Source organism: Dipteris shenzhenensis, chromosome 4, assembly GCF_047967505.1.
Source record: "Dipteris shenzhenensis isolate YYH24624 ecotype China chromosome 4, Dip_SZ_1.0, whole genome shotgun sequence".
NCBI classification, from domain to species: domain Eukaryota; kingdom Viridiplantae; phylum Streptophyta; class Polypodiopsida; order Gleicheniales; family Dipteridaceae; genus Dipteris; species Dipteris shenzhenensis.
The window spans coordinates 2,373,333-2,393,739 of NC_141599.1; the positions used below are offsets into that span (position 1 = coordinate 2,373,333).

Sequence of the window (20,407 nt, forward strand, 5' to 3'; positions counted from 1 at the left end):
CGAGGTCCGACCTATTTCAGCTCTCCTTAGGGGAGATTGATCGAGGCGAGGCATCACCCTTGACATAGCTCATCGGATCCATTGATCGAGGAGACCACGTCCTCCGCCTGTTGGAAAGGTCACCTCCCCATCTATAAGCCCCCATATGAGAAGAGCATGGGGGAGGTAGCCCAGGCTGCTACATGGGCAGCACACAGAAAGGGCAGAGGCTGCCACGTGGACAGCACACAGTCTGCCATGTGGGCAGCTGTCAAAACAGGAATCCATGGGCCTGCAAAAGAGGCGCATAGGTGGCGGCATAGGCAGGCCAAAGGCGCCTGCGTGGCGGGCCGTCTGGCAGAGGGGATGGCGCAGAAGGGCGGGGCAGACCAGCAGATTGGGTCCGCCACATGGAGGCCAGGTGGAGCAGCAGATGGGGCTGCTAGTGGGCAGTGGCATGCCTTATATAGGGCTGGGCCCTTGCCTAGATTGGAGGGCCAAAGGGCCCTGGTTTTAGAGCCCTTAAAGGGCTGGACCAGCAGCAGACTGGTTGGCCAGTATGAAGCTGACTGGTCGGTTTTTATGACAGGCCCCTAGGCCTATAAAAGGAGGTCCTCCAGCCCTCATTCATTATCATCTGGAGCAGCAGAGCCTCAACAGACTGGAGCAGCAGATCAGCACCTATAGGGCTTACATCCAGGAGGTGTATAGGAGGCTGAAGAGCTGCAGACAAGCTGAGTTATGGCTGCACACCTAGGCTGACATCCAGGGCAGCAAGGTGTAGAGATCAAGTCACGGTGACCAAGTCTACAGAAGCTCGACAAGGAGCACGTGGGCTCGAGTCTAGAGATAGCCGGCAGATAGGAGAAGGACCTTGTGGTAACCACACCATTGGTGGGACTCCGGATCTATCTCTTTTGTATTGTCCATAGCTTTGGACGGAAATATATTATTTTGGTGGTTTCTCTATCTGGTTGGTTCATTGTCTATTGATGAGTGTGGACATCTATGTGATGCACATGAAGTAAAGAAGTTTGTGATTTCACACCCCGCATGCACACTATGTGAGCTCCTGAGCATTACTATCAGTCTTCCGCTGTGTGTACCCTCTGTTGGGTCATTTCTAACATGGTATCAGAGCCCAAGTAGGAGGCTCACAGGTATGGGAGCCTGAAGGCAGGGACCTTGCAAAAGGACAACCTTGATTCAGAAGCTCTTGGGAATCGACTTCCACGACTGGAGGATTATGCCCTTGCGAGAAGGAGGGTGACTCAGGTTCAGTTAGGTGCGTTCAGAGTTCTAGTCTATGAAATTGAGTTTGGTTGACTTTGCTATGTGGTACAAACAGTAGAGATGTTCAGCCCCTGCTCTCCCTTTCTCCTCCTCCAATTTTCTCTCATTCACTATCCCTAACTTTGGAGAGTCTGGGAAACTGGACGGGACCAACTACCCGATCTGGAAAGTGAAGATCCAGAGTCATTTAGTGGCTCAGAAGTTGTGGAAGCTGACCATAGGAGTTGAGGCGAAGCCGGAGGACATTGTGGAGAGGCAAGGGGAGATAGTCATGGCAGTAGACAGAGAGGAGCTCGAAGCTTGGAAAGACAAAGATGCCCATGCTTTGGCATTAATCATAGGGACTACGGCGGACTCTGTTCTTCCACATATCCACATGGCTGAGACGTCAGTAGAGGCATGGGCCACTTTGAAGGATCTATATGAGACGGACAACACCTCCCAGATTTTGCTTCTTCAGCATCAACTCTACAATCTTGATATGGAAGAAGGAGATACGGTACATAGCCACTTGACGAAGGTCAAGGTGGTGAGGGATCAACTAGCAGCAGTTGGTCAAAAGATAGACTCATGCCATTTGGCCTTGATGGTAGTGAGGAGACTACCTCGGAGTTTCAAGAGTTTTGTTACGACTGTGACAGCAGGACAGAGGACCAAACCTCTGACGTTTAAGGAGTTGGGTCCATTACTGCTACGGAGGAAGCTTGGGAGAAGCTCTACAACGAGGACAAAGACGACAAGGCGATGCTGGCGAAGGATTACGCTTAATGTTGGCAAGTCCAAGAAAGATGACTCTAACGACGAGGAGACTTCTAAGAGGAAGCAGAAGAAGAAGTGCTTCTACTGTGATATGCGAGGACATTTTGCAAAGGACTGCAGAAAGTAAAAGGCGGATCAGAAAAACAAAAAGGAGTCCGACTCAGATTCAAAGGGAGACGCCAAAGCAAATGTGGTAATTAAAGAGTTGTTCCTGGTGACATCACCGAGTGTTACCGAGGTCAGATATGTTGACCAGGAAATCACAGTGAGGATGCCTGACATAGAGATGTGGGTCGACGAGGAGTTAGATGCCTTTGTGAATGTGAAGGACAGCATGGAGCGCTTGGTACCTTCCAGGTGCGTGGCTGTTGACACTAACACGAAGGTGGATTCCATGGAAGGCCCTGGGGTCTCATGGTCAGATGGATGATGTACTTAAGAAGGGGATAGTAAAGGATTACACAAGCTCTTGGTGGGTGCCTCAATGAGGTGCATAGTTTGCTTTCAGAGCAAACACACAAGCAGTACAACAGTTTGGTATGTACTTGATATTTGGCATTTGAGCCTTTATAGCATGCTGTGGAGAGACTCTGCTCTTCATTTGTCTCAAGTGATACGAGATTGGAAGGAATTGGCCTTCTTTGAAGGCAGAAGGGGAAGTATTGGTGCTTCTTCAAATCTCGGACATAGATTGCTAGAAGGTGATGGACAAAGAGTACTGAAGCCAAAAGAGTACCTGCTTGAGAACTCAGCGAGAGTTCATGGTCCAAGTTATTTGGAAATATTCATTGGTTGCAGACCTTGCCAAAGGAAGGACGGGTTGAAACAAACCCTCAAAGCATGGTGCGTGGAAGACTCCAGGTTGTTCACTCATTATGAGGGGGACAACTGGAAGATTGTGACGGCTGGATTGCTCGAGTTCGAAGGCAGGAACATGACTGAAGGAGGTGGTGCCAAGAGGTGCTACCAAAGATGGACCTGTGTACCAGGATGGTGTGCAGAAGCGGAACCAGACCTGGTAGAGCAAGAGCCACTGGATGAAAAATCAGGAAAAGATTTTGACACCGAAATGTTCCAGAGGACCAGGGAGTTACTAGAGCATCGTCATCGACATGTTGGCATTGGGCCGAGATGTGTCGGTGAGAGGGGGTGTTGGAAAGGTCACCTTCCCATCTGTAAGCCCCCATATGAGGAGAGCATGGGGGAGGTAGAGCAGGGGATACTAGGGCTGCCACATGGGCAGCACATAGAAAGGGCAGAGGCTGCCACATGGGCAGCACACAGTCTGCCATGTGGGCAGCTGTCAAAACAGGAATCCATGGGCCTGCAAAAGAGGCGCACAGGTGGTGGCATAGGCAGGCCAAAGGTGCCTGCGTGGCAGGCTGTCTGGCGGAGGGGATGGTGCAGAAGGGCGGGGCAGACCAGCAGATTGGGTCGGCCACATGGAGGCCAGGTGGAGCAGCAAATGGGGCTGCTAGTGGGCAGTGGCATGCCTTATATAGGGCTGGGCCCTTGCCTAGATTGGAGGGCCAAAGGCCCTAGAAGTGTGGGCCAAAGGGCCCCGGTTTTAGAGCCATTAAAGGGCTGGACCAGCAGCAGACTGGTCGGCCAGTATGAAGCTGACTGGTCGGTTTTTATGACAGGCCCCTAGGCCTATAAAAGGAGGGCCTCCAGCCCTCATTCATTATCATCTGGAGCAGCAGAGCCTCAGCAGACTGGAGCAGCAGATCAGCACCTATAGGGCCTACATCCAAGAGGTGTATAGGAGGCTGAAGAGCTGCAGACAAGCTGAGTTAGGGCTGCACACCTAGGCTGACATCCAGGGCAGCAAGGTGTAGAGATCAAGTCACGATGACCAAGTCTACAGAAGCTCGACAAGGAGCATGCATGCTCGAGTCTAGAGATAGCCGGCAGATGGACCTTGTGGTAACCACACCATTAGTGGGACTCTAGATCTATCTCTTTTGTATTGTGTCCATAGCTTTGGACGGAAATATATTATTTTGGTTGTTTCTCTATCTGGTTGGTTCATTGTCTATTGATGAGTTTGCACATCTATGTGATGCACATTAAGTAAAGAAGTTTGTGTGTGATTCCACACCCCACACGCACACTGTGTGAGCTCTTGGGCATTACTATCAGTCTTCCACTGTGCGTACCCTCTGTTGGGTCATTTCTAACACCGCCACCACAGGAGACATCCCGATAGATGCAGATACGTGAGCTCTTTGCATCTCATCGGAGAGCCATCATGGAACTTGGATACGTGGAGCCGGTTCATACACTTGGGACTCTAGCTCTGAGCACTTGATATCTTCATGCCACTCTCATTCTATTTTGCTACCTTTTTTTGCTATTTTGTACTAGTATAGCATTTTAGTACTCAGCAAGGGCCTTAGTGAGCCCTTTGCCCTGGCCCACAGTGGTCTGTATGAGTTACTTGATTCCGTACTTTGTCCCATAGGCCCTCCCATAGGTCCACGAGGACTCCCGCGGACGCTAATATATCTTTCTTTCTTTTCTTTCTCTCTTTTCTTTGGCAATGTGGTGGTTTACATTGTTTGTTCTAATCTTTGTAGATCACTTCCTAGATGCAAGGAAATTAGAGCGTAAAAGGCCTATTTGATAGATAGAGAGGGAAGCTTGATTGCAGAGCCATTTGCTGCTACATGATGGCTATTACTATTGGTGATAAGTTCTTCAAAGAGACTAAGTTGGTGGAGGAAGATGATCGGAAGACCATTTCAGAGACTTAGGGGGCATTGACAAAAGAGAGTGCTATGTTCACCTTAGAAGACTTGGGGCTCAATCATAAGTGGACCTCATTAGGAGCTTGGCTTTGTTACACAGCCTAGGATTCAGCCCTGTGTAGAGCTAAGTCTGTAGCACCTTTGGTCTTCCTTTGCCTCCTGAATGTAGGCCCAAGGAAGGGTCTCCCGCTGCTCGTTTCTGCTCCAACTCTTACTGATCTGCTGGATATAGTTACTAGGGGCCCCTTTTATAGGGAAATCCTGCCCCAAATGAACCGACCCCCTTGCTGGACGACTTTTCTGCTTGCATGTAAGTGGGGGCCCAGCCCCCTTGTGTGTGTCCCAGGTGACCAGCCTGTCCCCCTTCACCACACCCTTGCTGGCCGAATCTATGGCCAACCGTCCAATGCTCTTTTGCGGGCCCCAATTCGCCGACTTTTTGGGCTGCTGCTAGGCCCAAGGGAGGCCTATAGAAGGCCCCTCCCTTGGGCAGTTCCAAGGCCAGGTGGCTGGCCTGCCATGGCCACCACCCCTGCTCTCTTTTCTGTCCTACAGCACCTTCTCTCTGGCCTTCCAGACCTGCAACAAATAGGCGCATCTCAGCCCTATTCATCTCACCTCTTGCCGTACTATTTGCATCTCTGTACAGCCACGTTAACACCTCCGTGCTGTCCCATATATGCTGTTGATGCCATCCGTACTTGTTTGCTGTGAGGTGCTGCCCATATGGCAGCCCCCTCTCTCTGTCTGCTCTAGGCAGATCTTGCTCTCCTCATTTGGGGGCTTATAGATGGGGAGGTGACCTTTCCAACACCCCCTCTCACCCACACATCTCGGCCCAATGCCAACTCATCAATGAAGTTGCCCCAGCAGCTCCCTGTGTGAAGTGCAGCAGAAATGAACGGAAGAGAGAGAGAGAGCACGTTCATGCACACGCACACACACACACAGAAGGAGAGAAAGGAAAGAAAAGCACAGGAGAACTGCAAGTGATCTCTAGAGAGAAAACCCCACTACAATTGGGGAAAGCCTCGGAAACGATGGGCTGCTTGAGAGCTCGTAACACACAGCTCAACAACCAAAGGAAGGGAGCACAAGGGAGTGGATGAACTTCTCCACTACCGTGCTCCACAGGTGCAAGACTGGGCTGGCTCTACTCCTCCGCCAGGCCTTGGAATGGACTGATCTGCTGCTCCACAAGATGCTCCAAAGAGGGCTCAGTCGGGGCCTATATATAGCCCCCCAGCCCCTCCCTACTCAGGTAGGGCAGACTGGCCGACCAGCCTGTAAGGTGGCCGACCCCACAGACCAGCATGCCGACTCAAAGGGGGGTGAGCCAACCCACCTCTGCCCTAGCAGCCCTATAGGGGGCTGTTCAGGGCCGACCCCTTAGGCGCCTCCATAGCCGACAGCCCTAAGGGAGAGCCTCTCCTTCTATCCCTCAACACTGATCAGGTTGCAGCCCTACAGCACACACATAGGGACCAACATACCCTAGACTATTCTCAAGGGGGGGGGGGGGGGGGCACACCCACAACACATGCCCTTACTACCCTCACTGACGAGGCAGGCACACCCACAAACATCGGCCCTCTCTCATCAGGAGATGTTGATCTCTAACACCCCCTCTCAGCTCCTAGATGGAACAGAGACGCCAAGGAGCTGGGTGTGCCGCTGGAACAACTTGAGGAATCCATCGTGTGATACACCACCGCTGAAGACCACTACAGGTAGTGCCGAAGAAGCCCCCTCGTGGCACTAGCTAGCTCAACACGATCACTGGAAACGTGGAACTGTTGCTCCCAGGCCTCTGGTGCTAGGTACACTCCTTTGGTCTAGTATTGGTACATTGGATTATCAAGTACAACAATCCAATTGCATCCTGGTACATGACTCCAACAAAGGATCTTGGAACAATAATCCATCTGGCACTGCCTCTGGTGCGAGGTCTGCTTCCTTGCTTGGGCACATGTATCGCAAATCTAGATAGCCCCCTTTCAAGTCCAAACTAGTACACTATCATGAGATCAATGAACTTCACTGCTCCAATGACAACGGGCATATAACAGCTCACAAGGATCAATCAATTGTGTCTAGATTCCCGCACTGGCAATCTACTGACCCATCTGGATCACCAGCAGCATCAGACAATAGTTGCAGCAGAACACTAGGAGACCCCCTTTGGTTCTACTAGGTCATAATGTCCAAACAAAATAGAAACTAGTAACTGCCACTTGAGTCAGCGGGAACAACTCCTCGTGGCTTGAGGTCCTGCCTCGATAAATGACTCCTTGATTAGCAGGTCCTGCTGCCACAAACAAGCAAGCAATCCTCCATCAGGATGCGGAAAGCCTCGTGGCAACGCCTACCTCGTGCTACTAGAAGGCTGAAGTATACGTGGTTGCAGCAGTCACACTATTGGCCACCTGGTTACTGGACCTCTCTGTGTTCCGTTGGGGACATTGACGCCATTAATGACCTTTTTGGCCACATCGGCTACACCTATGGGATGCCTTGAGAGCTTCTCATTCTTCAATTGTCAACTACTTTATGCCTTTCTGGTCAGCTATCAAAGCCTTTGGCTGATTGTCATAGGTACTATCGACGAAGCGCTCCTCCTGGTCAAGCACCATCGAGACCAATTTCTCCCCGGTCATCTCATTCACCCTACCATTGGTGATCAAGGATTAGTAGAAGGCTCCGTATTGAGAGGATAACTGGGACAAAAGAGTTATGGACATGTCCTCTAATGAAATCTACTTCCTCGCCTGGAGGATCTCCTGCTAAAGTTACTGCAACTTGTTGATGTGGTCCCACATCAATGGAGCTCCAATGAGACCCTCTTCCTGGGAGAGGTTTGGTTATACATGGATGCCAAATGCTCCCATATACTTTTGGCCACGGTCATGTGCTTCACGTGATTAATCACCTGAGGAGTACAGTTAAGAAATATAAATTATCTTACCCTGGCATTAACACGGTCCCATAATTGGGACAGAGTCTCGGCCTCCTTCCGAGCCAGGATGCCAAGGCCTTTGCTAGGGGATGTGGTCGGGCAACACCTATCAAGACGAAATTTGCCTTGTCACATGACTGTAACACAGATTCCATCATCACCCGCCAAACACCGTAATTGAGCCCATCCAAGTGCCGGTCAACCGGGAACGTTCACAACACTAGAATTCTAGGCTCATTCTCTGCCATCTTAGACACGGTTGCCATGTTGGAGTGAAGAGGATAATGAACTGAAAGAGAACGTGGATGGGATAAGGGGAACTAAGGGTTGAAGAAAGGAGAAGGCAGAAGAAGAGGGTGAAGGGGCTGACAGCCCAATGTACCTTCACACCTCGCTTTCGGTCCCTCGGGAACACCTCCTCTCTGACGTGAAAACAGACTTCAAAGTCACCCTTTGCTGGTCACCCAAACAGTCCACACCTCGCACACGCTCCTCCTCAAAGACGCCTCCAAACAGTACCCTAATCCTCCTTTCTATGTGTTGGCTCAACACTCCCTCCACTCCTCGGGTCTCAAGCCAAATGTGGCTTTGATACCATGTGAGAAGTGCAGCGGAAATGAATGGAAGAGAGAGAGAGAGAGAGAGAGAGAGAGAGAGAGAGAGAGAGAAAGAAAGAAAGAAAGTCTATTAACGTCCACTAGAGACCAAAAGGTCTATGGGACAACAAGAAACCCTCTAGTACAACTGCTTTAGGGAGGGCGCATGGCAGCTCCCAAGGAGTGCAAAAGCAACCCCCATTTATTTAGAGTACCTACATAATAGTCTGAAAGAGTAATCAGCCATACATCAGGTTAAGACTGAGAGTCTTTTGGTTTTGATTTAAACTCTTTGATTAGGGCTGCGCCTTCACGGTAAACTCCCCATTTTCCATCCTTTCTGGAAGCCCTGACTTTAGCTAATTCAGTTGCCTTATTTTTTAGTTGAGCTTGTGTAAGCTCCTCAGCTATCCATACTTTGGTACCCTTCAGCTTGTAAGATTGTCAAAGAAGCTTGATTCGCATATCTGCCTGGCCTTTGTAGTGCATAATAGAAGCGGGCCTGGAGTCGTCATCATCCGTCCATTCAATGTTGGGCAAGCTTGCTTTGATCTTTGTCAATATTTCACTATAAGTGTCCTCCTCTTTGTACCAATCTTCTGAAGTCCCCCTATTCTAATCTTCAGCGCATTATCACATCTAGCTTCGTGTTCTTTAATCTCTACTTGAATATCAGACTTTCTTTCTTTGGTATCCACTTCCACAATCACTTCCTTCTTAGCAGTTTGTACTTCAATGTGAACAAGATCTTTGACTGTAGAGACCAGCTGTGGGGTAGGGGAGGAGTCCTTACAAGATTTTACAGCCTCATTAATTACTTCTTTCTTACTAGGCCCTTCCAGTATGTGAAGTCGAGCTTTTACTTCTGCTAGTTCCAATCATAGCTCTCTCACTGCTTGTTGTAGATAAAAAATCTGATCCCGTTGCCCAAGGATAGGTCGTTTGGAGCCTTCTTGTTGATAATTGCGTGCATACGGAGAGGGTGTCATTGCTGCAACTGTAGAGTACCGAATTCTGATGGAGGTTGAAGGAGCTGAGGGGGACTTGGAGGAGAGGATAGGCCAGTCCATAATTGGCTGTCTGTAGAAACCCCTAGCTGAACCTAACCCCTGGGTTGGATTGGGGGTTTAGCCCAACTTGGAGTTGGGGTTAGGAATAGGTTAGAGTTTAGCCTAACTCGGGATTAGGGTTAGGGTTAGGGTTGGAGGGGGGTTTGTTGTCGACGACGAGACTAGAGGGTTTGTTGGTGACGACGAGCTAGGGGGGGCTGGTGGCTGGCGGCAGCTAACGGCTGTTAGGGGCTTCTGGCGGGTGCTCTGCTAGTTGGTTAGCTAGGTTAGCTAGGTAGATAGGTTAGATTAGATTAGATTGGATTAGATTAGATAGGTTAGGCGGGGCAGGCGACGGTTGAGACAGACGACGGACGAGCTGAGCGGCGACGACGACGACGAGTGACGAACGAGAGAGCTACGGGAGCTGAGCGACGAACAAGGAACCGAGGCTAAGCGACGGGGGAGGCTGAGCGACGAGAGAGAGAGAGAGAGAGAGAGAGAGAGAGAGAGAGAGAGAGAGAGAGAGAGAGAGAGAGATTAATTTCCTCGGGAGGCCTCATCTATGGGACAGTGTACAACAGATAGAGAGAGAGAGAGAGAGAGAGAGAGAGCATGCCTCTCACACACACACTGAGGAGAGAAAGGAGAGAAAGGCACATGAGAACTGTGATCTCTGGAGAAAACCCCGCTACAACTGGGGGAAAACCTCGGAAAAAATGGGCTGCTCAAGAGCTCGGAACACAGAGCTCAACAACCAAAGGAAGGGAGCACAAGGCAGTGGATGAACTGCTCCACTACCCTGCTCCACAGGTCCAAGATTGGGCTGGCTCTACTCCTCTTCTAGGCCCTGGAATGGACTGATTTGCTGCTCCAAAAGATGCTCCAAAGAGGGCTGAGGGGGGGACTATATATAGCCCCCCAATCCCTCCCTAGTTGGGTAGGGCAGACCCGACCAGCCTGCAAGGTGGCCGACCCCACAGACCAAGATGCCGACTCAAAGGCCGACCATCTGAGAAAATCTAGATGCCACCATCTGTCCCCTCGTAATGAGTGAACAACTTGGAGTCTTCTAGGTACCATGCTCTTAGTTGTCCCCTCGTAATGAGTGAACTTGAGCAATCTAGTTGTCCCCTCATAATGAGTAAACTTGAGCAATCCGAGTGTCCCCTCTTCAAATTTGAGGAATCCAGTTGTCCCTACATAATGAGTGAACAACCTGGGGTCTTCCAGGTACCATGCTCTTAGGGTTTGTTTCAACTTGTCCTTCCTCCGGCAAGGTCCACAACAAAAGAGCCATCTCAAGAAATGAAATCTCAAGAATATCTCCAAAGAACTTGGACCATGAACTCTCACTGAGCTCTCAAGCAAGTACTCTTCTGGCTTCAGTACACTTTGTCCATAATAACCTACCAGCAATCTATGGCCGAGATTTGAAGAAGAGCCCACACTTCCCCTCCTGCCTTTGAAGAAGGAACATTCCTTCCAATCTCGCATTTCCTAAGACAAATGATGAGCGGATTCTGTCCACAACATGCTATGAAGGCACAAATTAATGACATCAAATACACACGAGAACATCATACTGTCTGCATGCTTGCTATGAAAGCAAACCATGCACCTCATGGAAGCACATACCAATAACCTGTAATGCCCCCTTCTGAATTACAACATCCCTCTGAACTTGAAATCCTAGGGTAGTCCATGGAATCCACCTCGTATTAGTATCAACAACCACGCACCTAGAAAATTCCAAGAACTCCTTGTTGTCCTTCACCTTCACAAAGGCCTCTGACTCCCCGTCAGCCCACATCTCAATAATAGACATCTTCACTATGACTTCTAGGTCTACATATCTGACTTCCGTAACACATGGAGATGTCACCAAGAACAATTCTGCGGTTACTACATTAGCTTTTGGCTCACCATCTGAATAGGAGTCGGACTCCTTGTTCTTTTGATCCGCCGCCTTCTTTCTGCAATCCATTGCAAAATGGCCTAGCTTGTCACAATAGAAGCACTTTTTCTTCTGCTTCCTCTTCTTGGAAGTGTCCTTTTCATCTCCAGAATCATCCTTCTTGGGCTTGCCCTGTCCTTTGTCGGCTTTATCCTTTGCCAACAATGCCTTGTCATTGTTGTCTTTGTTATAGAGCTTCTCGTTGGCCTCCTCGTGTAGCAATAAAGGACCCAACTCCTCAAAAGTCAGTGGTTTAGTCGTATGTCTTGCTCTCACAGTCATAACGAAGCTCTTGCAACTCCGTGGTAGCATCCCAAGTACCCATCAAGGCCAACTGGCTTGAGTCTACCTTCTAACCAACCAATGCTAGTTGATCCCTCACCACCTTGACCTTCGTCAAGTGGCCATGAACCGAATCTCCCTCATCCATATTCATATTGTAGAGTTGATGCTGAAGAGTCAAGATACGGGATGTATTATATGTCTCATATAGATCGTTCAGAGTGGCCCACGCCTCTCTTGACGTGTGAGTCATCTAGATATGAGGAATCACTGAGTCCCTATGATCATGGCCAAGGCATGGGCATCTCTATCCTCCCAGCTTCGAGTTCATCTCCATCTATCGGTATAAGTAACCTCCCCTTGTTGTCCAGCACATCCTCCAGCTTTGCCTCTGCTCCCGTTGTCAGCTTCCACAGTTTTCGAGCCACTAAATGACTCCGGATCTTCACCTTCTAGATAGGATAGTTAGTCCCATCCAGTTTCCCAAACTCTCCAAAGTTAGGGATAGTGAAAGAAGGAACTTGATTGGAGGAGGAAGGAGAGCAATGGCGAAGAGGCTTTTGTTTCTGAAATCGACATCTCTACTGCTATTCGACACAGAAAAATTGAAAAGCTATCACCACCGTGTGTAGACAAGAACTCTATACACACCTGACTGAAACTTGAGTCACCCTCCTTCTCGCAAGAGCATAATCCTCCAGTGGTGGAAGTCGATCCCCTAGAACCTCGAATTAGGCTCGTCCTTCAACAAGCTCCCTGCCTTCAAGGTCCCACTCTTGTGAGCCTCCTATCTGGGCACTGATACCATGTTAGATTGACCAACAGAGGGTATGAACAGTGGAAGACTGATAGAATAGCCCAGGAGCTCACACAGTGTGCTGGTGTGTGGGGCAAATCACAAACTTCTTTACTTAATGTGCTTCACATATGTGTTTTGCAGGCTAGCAAATAGACAAATGGTCCAAGCCAGATATAGAATCCACCAAAAGAATATATTTCCATCTAAAGCTATGGACACAATACAAAAGATAGATTCAGAGTCCCACCAAGATGTGGTCCTCCAATCTTACCAAAAGGTTCTTCTACTATCTGGCAAAACCTCAAGCGTATGTAGACTCTCTGTCTAGATCTCAGCACCTTGCGACCCTGGTAGACAGCCTAGGGTTCAACCCTATGTAGAGCTAAGTCTGCAGCGCGTTTGGTCTTCCTTTGCCTCCTGGATGTAGGCCCAACGAAGGGGCTCCTGCTGCTCCTTTCTGCTCCAATCTTACTGATCGGCTGGATATACTAATGCCCCTAAGGAGCCCCTTTTATAGGGAAATGCTAACGCAAATGAACTGACCAAGCAGGGGGCTGAACCGACCGCCTTGCTGGCTGACTTTTTTGCTTGCATATAAGTGGGGGCTCGGCCCCCTTGTTTTGTGTGCCAGGAGACCAGCCAATGCCCCTTCACCACACCCTTGCTGGCCAACTTTATGGCCCTCATAACTAGGCCTTCTGGCCCTCCATTCAATGCTCTTTTGCAGGCCCTGATTAGCCGACTTTGTGGGCTGGTGCTAGGCCCCAAGGGAGGCCTGTATAAGGCCCCTCCCTTGGGTAGTTCCAAGGCCAGGTGGCTGGCCTGCCATCCTGCTCTCTTTTCTGTCCTGCAGCACCTTCTCTCTGGCCCTCCAGATCTGCAACAAATAGGCGCATCTCAGCCCTGTTCATCTCGCCTCTTGCCAGGCTATTTCCAACTCCATACAGCCACGTCAACACCTCCGTACTGTCCCGTATATGCTGCTGATGCCATTCGTACCTGGTGCTGCCCATATGGCAGCCCCCTCTCTCTCTCTCTCTCTCTCTCTCTCTCTCTCTCTCTCTCTCTCTCTTCTCCGGGCAGATCTTGCCCTAGGTCTCCCTTCCCCATGCTCTCCTCATTTGGGGGCTTACAGATGGGGAGGTGACCTTTCCAACAGGATATAATATCATCTGGTTTGATAGTTCTACTTTTCTTGCCAGAGTTAAAGGCCATCTAGTGGCTGATGATGAGGGCAATTCCAGGATTGAGTGTTCCATTATTGATCGAAGCATGTCGAGTTTTGTGCCACATCATCGAGAAGCGGTTCCAAGGCGTGTTGGTGTATGCCCTACCATGGAGAACACCTTGATGTGTTCTTGAGTTCTCTTTGTAGGTCACCATAGGATCATTGAGAGGGGACGTTAGAGGTTATAGGTTATTGCCCCACATGTAAGCCCCCATATGAGGACAAGAGGGTATGATACCTTAAGGTTTGACAGGGCTCAAGGCATGAGCATGGAGGTATTGCATTCAGCCTATGGATGGGTATGGAGTCCACAATGGGCTGCCACATGGAGGTGTTAGAATTCTATTCATCTCCTGTTTGTAGCACAGGGAGTGCTGTTAAGTGGGTGTGCCTAGTTTTCTCTTCCTCTCCCTGGAATTCTGCTAGTGGTTGGGGGGCTGTTGCCAAGGCATGTGGGCTGAATGAAGGGATGTATGTAAGGCCTGGGTTAAGGGCTGGATATGGGCTGGTATGGCCAGCTATTGAAGGGCAGTCAGGCCAGCTGACCACCTGACGATGAGTCGGATCAGCCAACCAGCAGGTCAGGTTAAACCGACTAGCCAACCCGGGCTATAGTCGGGCCGATCAGCCCAACTAAGCAGACTGACCAGCAGGTGCCCCCTCCTATAAATAGGAATCAGGTTTTCCCTTTGTTGTTCTCCATTTTTATGCGGGTTTTCGCCAATTAATAAAGCAAAAGTTCCAGCATATCTCTATTGCATTCTTTTGCATTTCTCTTTCACATTTTCGCTCTCTCTTTTCGTATGTTTCAGCTGCATCTCTGACACGGTGAGCGCTCAGGACTGAAGGCAGTTGCTGGTGATTGAAGAAGAAGTGGACTGTACGGGACAAGAAGTAGTTGGAAGGAGGCATCACTGAAAGACAGCCAAAAGAGTGAAGAAAATGGAATAGAAAGAGAAACTTGTTGCATTAAAGGAAAGGTTTGAATAAGTAGGTGACCTTGCAAAGCAACACAGCCTCTTCTTTCTTTTTTTCCCACCCACCCTGCCTTCACAAGAGCAAGATCACCCTCCGAGATGGCATATTTTCTTGAGATGGCTGAGAAGCCCATGAAGGTAAGTGGAACTCCTCCCCGTCAAAGTCTTTCGAGAAAAAGTTGGATTCAGATCGTGATGCCTTGAAGGCAGATCGGCAGCTCCAGCTTTGTGCATTTGGAGATCATGGACACCAGAGATTCATCTTCTTGGAGCAAGGAGGCAGTGGGTCTCACTATTTGTGATTCTCAGGAGTGGATTCTCGACACTGGTGCTTCCAAGCACATGACTCCTTCCCGGGAACTGTTCCACGATCTTGGGTAGCAAACAGGGAATATCTTCATTGGTGACAAGTCTACTGTTTTGGTTTGAGGTGAGGGGGGAAGCATTCCATCTCTTGGCTTCCATCTTTTGCCAATGCATGTTTGCAAGACTGGCATGCAGGTGGAGTTCAAGGAGCATTCAGTTGCTTCCGGGGCAAAGCAACCGGCCAAATTGTTTGGGAAGGAGTGGACGACAATGGGATTAAAGATTTACAAACTCTTAGTCCTATTCCCTTACAGGTTCTCAACTTGTGGCATTTGCGTTATGGCCACTTGAGTGTGGATGCACTACGGCGGGCCTTCTGGGAACACATGGTGGGTGGCTTGCTAGATGTGGGCAGCAAGGATGGTGGATGGCTTGCCAGATGTGGGCAACAAGCAGGGACATTGCAATTCTTGCATTCGTGGGAAGCGACATAGGGATACCATTCCAAAGCAAGCTACCAGGCGGGCTTCACAACCACTAGAGTTCATTCACACTGATCTATGTGGACATATGTAGACTGCTACCCTGGGCAGAGCCTTGTATTTGATGCTGCTTGTGGATGATTACAACATGTTTACGTGAGTGTTCAGCTCTCAACACTTTCACATATTTCCACTGCATCTCAGGCACACCATTGTGCTGCCACATGGGTGACGCATAGACTGTTGTGTGGGTCTGTAAGCTGCTATGTCAGCAGTAAAGCTGGCTGCACATGGGCAGCACATAAGCCCAACCATGTGGGCTAAAGGACATACACGTGTGGCTCTATAGAGCATGCTTGGACCTGCAATATGAAATGACTCCGGCTTGGAAGGCTGCCTGGGTTCTGAATTGAATCAGGGCCAGGTTGTCCTAGTATTAGTCGGCCATTGGGTTGGAGTGTGATTCTTTGTAGGGCTAGGGGTTGATCCTCATTGGTGATATCAGCCTAGTCAGCTTGATTGGCGTATGACGGAGACACACGGTAATCTAGGAGAGTTGTTACCACAGTAGGAGCAGCAAACAGAGTCTGAACATGGTGCCCTACCTGAGCAATTGTTTGCTGGAGGTGATAGTACAGATTCGTGTGTATTCTCTCCGTATCTGAAGTGCTGTCTCTCTATACATACAAGCACAGAGTTGGCGTTTGAAGCTTTCGTTGTGAGATCACGATATTTTCTTTCTTTTCCTGCGAAGGGGTTGGCTGTAGCAAGCAATCCTTTTTCTCTGACAAGACAATCAGTGAAAATTGTATTAAGCTCCCAGGTTATGATTAAGATTGAAATTGAGATTCAGATTGTGGGTGAGATTGACATTCTGAAGGTAGAGCATTGGGAAGCTGGGGCAGAACTTGTGCCCCTAGTTTGGGAGCGTTTTTTTCGCACTAGAAAGCAACATTCTTCTGTGAATATTGATCCGAATTCTGCCACTCTCATCACAATTGCATATTGTTTATTTTCTGTGTGGTGTGAATTCAGGTAGTTTCATTCATCACAATTGCATACTAACTATTTTCTCTATGAATCCATAATTTAGCACCTTACACATCAAGTGATCGCCAAGGAATCCTCTATCAGCATCACATGCCTACCACCTCAAAGCATGAAGGCTTGTAGATTTTGCAGTATGATAAGACTATTGATCGTGATCAATGCTATTTAATGGCCTACAACATGAGTTACTTTTCCTGCCAGACTTTGCCACAAACTATCCCCTCTCCCTCCCCTTTCCTGTGAAGATGTCAATCTTCCGCCAAACTCTAATGCATATTCAAGCCACTTATCTCACAAAGGAAGTGGATTGTGTTCCCCAGTGAGGAAGAAAGTAAAGCAGAGGCTATGATATTTATGGTGGATCCAACATAGACTGTGGGAAGACATAACTATACCCAATGGATAGAGAACATGATGCACTGTGTATTCCAACTGGGGTTATCCAATTACGTTAGGCTCATGCAGAAATATGACAGTGATTCACTAATGAGGAGAGTCAAAATACTTTTTTCTTGGGATTGAGTTTAAAACTTCATGTGTGAAGCCAGAGATCTTCTCTGGCCTACGTGGACACCAAGAATTAAAACGCAACGTGACATTTCAGGGCATGAGCTCTTTCTCCGTATGAAATCTGTTTTCTTGAAGCATTTCTTTGTGAACTTAGAGCCTTACAATTTATGCCCTTGAATAAAAAAAGGGGTCAACGTGAGATCCAATTGAATTCCCAGGTATCAAATCCCTATTGTCAAGCCTTGCCCTCGAGAGATTCCAACCTGAAGGGAGGTATCAAATAGAAATGTCAATGTCTCTCTTACTGAATCCCCATATAATATGGTGGCCAATGAATGAAGTATCTTCAGTGCTGCCAATTTGCAAACGTGGGTGTGAAACTGGCCGAATGTAGTGCAAAGAGCAGTATATACCATTTGTGATCGTACTGGCATGGATACATGAATACCAAGGGACATGATGAAGACATAAATTTAGGGCAATCATTAATACAGATGGACAACCTTCAGAATATGATTTTGAACCAGGAGAGATGGATGTGAAGTTGCTAATGGAAACAAATTACAACGGAAATGACTGCAAATTGCATGCTAAAATGCGCTCACCAGACTCCCCACTTGTTCATCTAGAATATCTATAAATTTTGTTCATGTTGACCTTGAAGACCTTTCTTTTCTCTGTTGGTCCCCAAGCCTTGATAAATTATCTTGTACAATCTCTCGACTTTCTAATTCAAAGCACTTGAATGCAGGGTTATTATCTTTTATCTCCCTTTTGGTCCTGATGGTACACTTGCATGTACACAATACAAGTGCAGTTGTGTTGCTTTTGCTATATAACTTGGGGGTAACTATAGCTGATGTCACCATTGATGCTGAAATTACAAAGCAAAGCCGAGAGAAACCCACACTGGCAGCAGATATTCAGACTCTGTGCTCAGTGAGTGAAGCTATGGGCTCTTTTATGGGTTTCTCCATGAGTGGATTTATCGTGCGTATTCTAGGGCCAAAGGTCTATTTTCATCTTCTTATGCTCCAGTTTTCAAGAATCCCTTTTGCGTTTTTGGAAATGAATGAACTAGCATGGGCCACTTGCTACCCCGTATATCTTCTAATGAACAATGCTATGGAATATCTTTGTAAAAGACCTCCCACTTTCTCATAGTAGCTATGGTTGTGGATTGTAAGCTAGTTCTGGGAAGGCCATAAATGGGTGAACCTCTACTTGTTATAATTGACTTCTCAACAAGATAGTCAGAACAGAAACTAAGCAACTTAGATGCATGGATTGTTTAACTTGCATATTTTACATCTAGAGGAATGTTCAACCCTACTCATTTTTTGCATGATTGCCAGCAGAATGCATTGGGCCTGCTGTCCGTAAGTGGCGCGTTCTTTCTGCTTCTTGGATTTATTCTCCATGAATTGAGACTCTCTAAGCAGTCATTGCAAAGCTACCAGGTATGCGTACAGCTGGTCTCTATTTAACACTTTAATTAAATCTACTCCGTGCAAACATCGACAATTAAATAGCATTTCTTTCGAGGAAAATATTGCTGCAACTTTGGGCCCGGCTTGCTGGGGTGACAATACATAGTTTGAAGGAATGTTGAAAGTATTTTAGTGCTTCTCTCATGGAAAGGATCCACAGGTAAGCAAGAGGTTCAAAAGAACCTGTAAAAATATATGGATGACTATCAGTTGTCCTCAAGTGTGGAAGCCTACGTTGTATATGTTCATCTCATGGGCTACTTCACCATCGATTTCGGAAGGAAAGTTCTATTGGTACACAGATCAAGGACGGGGCTTAGGATTCTCCGAGGTTAGTTTAATCCTGTTCGCTGCCCGTTTGAGGAATGATGATCGTAGGCAAATTATCCAACTTCTTTTTCATATCTTGCTTGTGTGCTTGTTGTACAGGAGTTTGTAGGTATGTCTTTCGCTGTAGGTTCTGTCGGAGCGTTCTTGGGGGCAGTGGCGTACCAGAGTGTACTGAAGAATTGTTCTTTCCGCAAAATTCTGTTTTGGGCTCAACTTCTCGTCTTCTTTGGTGGTATGGTAGACCTGTTTCTGGTACTGCGATGGAACCTGAAACTGCACGTGCCCGACTCATTGTTCTTTCTATTCGATGAGATCCTCGTTCAATCAGTTGATGGACTTAAATGGCTACCACAGCTGGTTCTCTGTGCGAAGCTGTGTCCTTCGGGAATTGAGGGAACATTTTTCGCTCTTTTGATGTCCGTAGAGAACCTGGGCCTTCTCAGTGCATCGTGGAGTGGAGCAGTTCTGCAGCATAGCCTAGGAATTACTCGCGATGACTACCACAATCTGTGGTTGGCAGCTCTCATCAGAAACATGTTGAGACTGCTGCCACTGGGAGTGCTGTTCTTGGTACCGGATACGGATCCTTCGTTGCAGGTGATTCCACCCGAGCTGCTTGCTTTAGGAGAAGAAGAGGACGATAAAGCGGAGGAACAAGTCGAACTAGTGCAGAAGGGCTCCACGGAGTCGAGCGAGCAAGAGTTGATGGGATAAATGCCCAAAAAGAGAAAGGAAACCATATATGATTGTTATTGCGATATACCTGGACTACGAGCAGGTACCAGCTCCTTGAATTGTCCAGCTGAAGGAGCAAGAGCATCATTTGAAGAAGGGCAAAGAAGGCATCAATTCGAATTGGCCTTGTAATCTCCTCTTTAGATCCTCGCCACAGACGACTACGATTCATGTAATCCGTGACAGCAGCTTCACTGCTAGTCATCATCTCCCGTAGCTTTAGAGAGTAGGCTATCGAATTCTGTCCATTACCGTTGGACTCCCTTAACATCCCCATAACGAGTTCGCAACTTCTTGCAAATTCATCATCTCTCACATTCAAAGAGAAGCCCACACATGCACATTATGGCTACTTAAAAGGTGAACATACTCGGTCTCACCAAGGAGAACATTTGTGAATGCTTCTGAACACAAAGAGATAAGGGGTCTCGTAACTGAATTGAAAACTCAATTGAACTACACATTGTTGCACACAAACGAGAGAGAGACAGAGAGAGAGTTTTTTTACTTCGTAGGAACAATCCCAAGGAGCCAATTCTGACTCATCCGAAGTCGATCGTAAAGGATCGAACACAACACACACAACAACACAAACCAGAGAGAGAGAGAGAGAGAGAGAGAGAGAGACGGACAAAGACCAAGCAACCAATAGATAAAAACTCCATGCACGAGGAATGAGTCTTACCAACATCTTCCTAGATTATCCAATGCTTAATAGGTGTGCCAATCCAACAAACACCACCAATATCGTCAATGAAGAAGCAAGTGGGCCCTTAGGTGAGCTAATGTTCCAATGGGGGCAAAAGAATACAAGATATAGGGTTTGCTTTAGTTTAGAATGAGATCTTGATTCAAAGAGGGTGTCCATATGAGCTGTTC

General features: G+C 47.9%; 1 protein-coding gene across 2 annotated transcripts in view; it reads left to right on the forward strand.

The window, feature by feature from the left end:
• Positions 1 to 19,938, forward strand: part of LOC147902320 (putative folate-biopterin transporter 3) — a 39,478-nt gene extending 19,540 nt beyond the window's left edge. Inside the window, exons 2-5 of one of the 2 annotated variants that reach the window (XM_087373466.1) lie at positions 17,725 to 17,984; positions 18,332 to 18,433; positions 18,624 to 18,794; positions 18,893 to 19,938. In XM_087373466.1, the coding sequence (XP_087229592.1) occupies positions 17,725 to 17,984; positions 18,332 to 18,433; positions 18,624 to 18,794; positions 18,893 to 19,507 (1,148 nt within the window). In that variant the 3' untranslated portion in view covers positions 19,508 to 19,938. The remainder of the gene's footprint in view (positions 1 to 17,724; positions 17,985 to 18,331; positions 18,434 to 18,623; positions 18,795 to 18,892) is intronic. The other variant, XM_087373467.1, reaches the window with a different exon arrangement.
• The last annotated feature ends 469 nt before the right edge of the window (positions 19,939 to 20,407 follow it).